Source organism: Atta cephalotes (genome assembly GCF_000143395.1).
Source record: "Atta cephalotes unplaced genomic scaffold scaffold00024, whole genome shotgun sequence".
In the NCBI taxonomy this organism is placed as follows: Eukaryota; Metazoa; Arthropoda; class Insecta; order Hymenoptera; family Formicidae; genus Atta; species Atta cephalotes.
This window is the reverse complement of record NW_012130088.1, coordinates 2,844,253-2,850,233: the sequence shown is the minus strand read 5'-3', so window position 1 is coordinate 2,850,233 and position 5,981 is coordinate 2,844,253. Positions and strand designations below refer to the sequence as shown.

Below are 5,981 nucleotides of genomic sequence, written 5' to 3'. Positions count from 1 at the left end.
GTGTGTGTNTGTGTGTGTGTGTGTGTGTGTGTGTGTGTGTGTGTGTGTGTGTGTGTGTGTGTGTGTGTGTGTGTGTGTGTGTGTGTGTGTGTGTGTGTGTGTGTGTGTGTGTGTGTGTGTGTGTGTGTGTGTGTGTGTGTGTGTGTGTGTGTGTGTGTGTGTGTGTGTGTGTGTGTGTGTGTGTGTGTGTATTGAGCAACGTTATAGACTTTTAGTCCAGCTAGTTTTAGTGTATTAGGTGTACAACTTTGCTTCCGCCGTTTTTTTTCCGAAATTCGAGGCTTTATTGTAAAAAACTAGTTTACATTTATGATTCAAAGTATTGTCGCTGGCCACTACTTTCTCCCATCTTTCGGGTAGCGTACGAATCCCGCGTCGAAAAAACTGGTCATCTTTTGAGGCTATCCACGAATCGATCCAATTTTTTACTTCTTCATAAGATCGGAAGTGCTGGTCAGGCAGGCCGTGTGCCATCGAAACAAGTGATAGTCAGAGGGAGCAACGTCTGGAGAATACGGCGGGTGGGGTAGAACTTCCCATTTCAACGTTTCCAAGTATGTCTTGACCACTTTCGCAACATGGGGTCGAGCATTGTTGCTGCAAAATCATTTTATCTCTCGTTGTATTGCGGCCATTTGTCTTTCAATACTCGGCTCAAACGCATCAATTGCGTTCGATATCGATCGCCTGTGATTGTTTCAGTCGGTTTTAACAGTTCATAATACACTACACCGAGCTGGTCCCACCAAATACAGAACATGACCTTGGACATCAAAATCACCGTTCTTGAAGCGTTGAAACCACTCACGACACGTTCTTTCACTAATAGTGGCCTCACCATAAGTATTTGAGAACATTCGATGAGTCTCAGCCGCAGATTTCTTCATCTTGAAGCAAAAAATTAAAACCTCCCGCAAATGATGAGAATTTGGCTCGTAAACTGACATTTTCAATCGAGAATAACTTTATGATGCAGACACAAATCGACTAATGTTTCTATGGGGTTATGTTGACAGATGCCCAAGTTTATTGTATGACGTCTATGATCTATTTATTTCGACCACCGCTAAAGCCATCGATAGGAAAACGGCGGAAGCAAAGTTGTACATCTAATAGCAGCTGCAAAAGAAAGAAATTTTGCGATTTGTCGTCATTGATATCTTTCTAAATTTTTTTCAGATGAAAAGTGAAATTAATAAAATGAAGTTAATGTCGTTTCCTACAGAAAAAAAATCTGCTCTTTCACATAATAATATCCTATTTCGAGTAACTCTTCATTATCATTTCTGTTCAAGTGTTTAAAATTTTTTAAATCGCATCAATCAAGGGTACCGATTTTTGTTTTTAATAGCTCTAAATATAGTACTATATGGCGATTTTAATCTTATGAAGCCACATTCTGAAAGACTCAGCCGTTTTTAAGATATAATTTTAGAAAGATAACAAAATGTGATTATATTCCAAAATTCACTGCCGGCGCAGAAAATCTACAATTTACGTTATGTATACTATACATTTTCAGTAATGAATTTTGGAACACAGCTTATGTATCCGACTACTCGATTACGCATTTGCGCCGCACTAGCGTTTTTCAAGAATTCCAAGCGTAATATATCAACAAACAATTTTATTGCAGCAGAAAATTTAAAGTCACTTGACATTGCTGAGGCATGGTACTGCGTAAATCGATCTTAAAACTTCGTTGCGATCTTGTTTCACATGTTATGCTTGGTCTGTGTTTGATTAGCTAGTGTTTCATATGGTAAAATAATAAAATAATAAAATTGTAAAGTTGAAGCATTTAAATAAGTATTCTTTTCTATTGTTTTCTATTTGAATATAATTATCGAAATGCGGCATTTAACTTGCTTATCACCAATGCAAACGAACTATATAAAGTAACAAGATGGAAAAGTATAACAGTAATTAGAAATAACTATCAATCTACAGGCTCCAACGAATAAATCCAAGGATAGATGTAAATCAATCAATGCGAGCCAACACAGATTAGGCGTGTGTGAAATCGTATACTTTATTTTTGAGAAAAATTGAGAAAAGACAAACGTTTCAATCCTTTCGATTGAATCTTCCTTAGTGTAAAAATAAAAATAAAATCAATGACGTATAAATTTAATATGAAAAATGCGATGCGAAGCAAATTGAAGTTAACATATATTCATAAAATGATAATAAATTTCTAGATCATTATATTAAGATCTATTTTAAAAAATTTGACATTTTCATGTTTTATTTCTCTAATTTATTATATAAACTATGTATATATATTGTATTTATTTATTACCACGTTATATTTATATTGTATTTATTTATCATTATTTTACACTTACGACTAATGACAATTGATTTTGATCTTTCATCTCTCTTTGAACGTTTTTGTGCTAATATCTTATCTCACATATCATCGTTAACATTATTATAAATTTTATATATTATTGTAAATTTTTTGTTCAATTAATTTGATTTATGTTTTAATGACTTATTTATTATTATTCGACTTCATTAAATTATAGATAATCTGAAATTAGATTTGAGTATTTTGTTAGATACGACAACATTATCATTTTATGAATATATGTTAACACACGATACTTCAATTTGCTTCGCATCGCACCTTTTATGTTAAATTTATACGTTTATCGATTTTATTTTTATACTGGGGAAGACCCAATAAAAAGGATTGAAACATTTATCAATTTTTCTCAAGAATAAAGTATACGATTTCACACGCCTAACTTGTATTGGCTCGCATTGGCTTTACATCTATCCTTGGAATTAGGAATAACTAAATGGGTAATTAGATCCAAATAGAAAATAGGAAAGAATACTTACTTAAATGCTTCAATAAGGATATCACAATTTTTTCACGTTTTTGAAAATGGATGGTTCACTTTTACATGAAATGCCCCATATATATATATATATGTTTCATAATTTAATTCCTATGGAATCAAACTTGTATTCTTTTTATTTTATTTAATATTTTTTCCCTAACAAAGAATTTCAAGACAAGCAATTTGATGTGATTATGTTATGTTTTTCAGTCATTTAAACAGAAATTATGGTCAACTATAAACGCTTATCAATAAAGAAAATTATAAAATATATTTAAAAACTCTTATTTCGAAAATTAACAGGGATAAAAATCTAAAAAAAAGTAACTAAATATGTATTTTAATCCGAGAAATATATTTTAAAAATCAGCAAAAAGTCACCAGAGATCGGTGACGAAAGCCGTTCGATTTACCGTGAAATGTTTCATAAGTATAAAATAGGCATCGAAATTAAATCATGTAAAAAAGTATTATGCGTATATTATATGCCTATAACAAATTTCTTATTATGCTTACATAGAAAAAATAATTTTGCTAGTATATCTAATAATTTAGCTAAATACAGATCTCTGAAAATAATTTTTTTAAACCATCAAATAATTATATAAGGCGCTCAAATATAAATGAACAATGCTATGAACAATTTTAATATTTTAACAAATTAGCTTAATTTAAGTGTTCTATATAATTATTTTGATGATTTAATAAAATTATTTTTAGATTTATATCTAACTAAATTTTTAAATAATTTAACAAAATCGTTCTTTCCGTGTATATTTTGAACTTACGTATTATCATCTATCAAAGAAGAAATCCTGTTATATATTAATTATCTTTACTTACTGGTTATATTAATGGAAATTCTATTCATGGATAAATTTGATCACGAACACCAGGAATAATTATATTCTTATAATGTCTTTTCGTAATAATGACGTAACAATACGTTAATGATCTACGTGGTGTATATTCTCTAAGACTTTTATGTATATACATAATTCCTTCGGATTGCTTTTACTCACCTTGTTCTTGCAATGTACGATTATATATGACCTTCAAACAACTGGCGAGTAATGAATTCACTTTAAATTAAAATTAAAATTATAGCTCTTCGAGAAAGTTAGAACTCAAAGAGGATTGTCGGCGCTTGAGAAAGCAGTAACGGCCATTAGCGGAGATGTGACATCACCGGGACTTGGATTATCACCAGAGGATAGAAAAATACTTATCGAGAATGTTAATATCGTGTATCATGGAGCAGCTACTGTCAGGTATCGATAATGAAAAGAAGTATGTCGTTACTTCTATTTCGATTTTGAAGTAATTTGACTACGTTATAAATTTAAAGTATTTAAACTATTATTTCTTTAATAAAAAAAGGCAGTTTTAAAAATATTAGTTATAAAAATATAGTAAGCAAAATTTAGCGATTTGCAGTATTATTCTAGTATTACTCTAAATTCACCTCTGTACTGCTAGCAGACAGATAATCTAACAGCAGAAACTGAGGAAAATGTGTCATTTCGTAATCATTTAAATGGAATATATCACATTAAATGAAACGATAGATTTCTGCGGTCAATCTGTCTCATTCCGTTAACAGATTCTGTTATATTTTCGCTGGCACTTTCCGCTTGGCAAATAAAATTTGTAGCGAACACTTTTCAAAATCTGTTTTTAAAAAATCTACGTAAACCTATTATTTTTTTGGTTTACATTCTGTTTCATAAATGTCATGACTGTATAAATTATATCTATACAGTCATGACAATATAGATTATATTATATAGAAAATATCTTGGAGACTCATTTAGATCACCTTGATAAAAAAAATTTTGATATTTTTAAAAATTCTTCATATTTTAAATTTATGAAAACGTTTAAAAAATTTCAAATTTTTTCAAATTTTATAAATTTAGGAAATATCTCCCCTAACAGTCTGTAATAAGTCGTAAAAAATACATGAAATAAAAATAGGCTACGCATGCGCATTAAATAAACGTTAGCAAATGTATTTCATTTGAATTTCGCGAGGAACCAAATGCTTGCCTCTGTCCTTCTAGGGTGCAATAAAGATTCAGCTTGATCAGATCCTTTAAAAGGATCCTAAAGCCATCTGTATTACTGATTATCGTAATTTTTATATAACAATGCCTTTTATTAATTACTATCAGAAAAGGAAAGTTAGTTTTCTTTCAGTTTTACAATTGTTTTAAAGCAATCTCATTATTTTGTTTTATTCAAATTCTCTCTTTATATATAAAAAGCAAAAACTTCAATGTATTTCTCGCTTATGACGTCACAATTCATTATGATTCGTAGCGATTACTCAAGCGATTACAGGATTGAGTAATGTAGAGCTGCGAGTAGTTTTTTATGTATAATTTAATACCATGTATAATATGTATAATATCATGGGCGTTCGCAGAATTTTTTCTAAGGAAGGGGGAGGGGGATACTCTTGCTAACGTAAGGAAAAAATGTTCAAATATTTCCTTTAGTGACCTAATTCCTATAATATCGAGTTGATCTTTTTTTGTCACTTCATTTCTAATGTACTCACTTTTAAATTAAAAGCTTCCTTACCTGAAAGTAAGTGTACGCCGAAGAAGGTATTTCGTTTTTTGGATTTTTTATTTTTTTTTTGTATTTTTGTATTTTTATCATTCTTATTTTACAAAACTTTTTGTTATTCTTATTTTATAATTTCTTATTTAAGTTTACATTTTTTTCATTTTCCTCAAACAAAAAAACTAATTTCCTCTCGTTCTGCTCAAATTTATCTATCACTACTATCTAATAGCTCTAAAACACGCTTTTATTCAATACGCGTCTCTTGACTAGAGGAGGGCAAATGCTCTCCTTTACCCTCCCCCTCTGAACGCCCACGTATAATACATATAATAAAACGTATATATAATACGTATATAATATACGATATTATAAAAACCATAATACGTTATGTTTAATACATGCCATGTCCAACTCTGCTCAAGAGTTTTCACTAGGGTTGTGTTTCAAAATTTACTGCACGTACTAAAAACCTATAGTGCATGTATAGATTTTCTAGTACTAGTAGTAAATTTTGAAACAGCTTAGGAAGGCTGGATTTGACCGGAGGATCTCCTT

At 30.4% G+C, this 5,981-nt stretch overlaps 1 protein-coding gene across 1 annotated transcript in view; it reads left to right on the top strand.

Moving 5' to 3' along the window:
• Positions 1 to 5,981, top strand: part of LOC105620102 (putative fatty acyl-CoA reductase CG5065) — a 12,935-nt gene that overhangs the window by 3,721 nt on the left and 3,233 nt on the right. Inside the window, exon 2 of the mRNA XM_012201609.1 lies at positions 3,960 to 4,123. Coding sequence (XP_012056999.1) covers positions 3,960 to 4,123 — 164 coding nt within the window. The remainder of the gene's footprint in view (positions 1 to 3,959; positions 4,124 to 5,981) is intronic.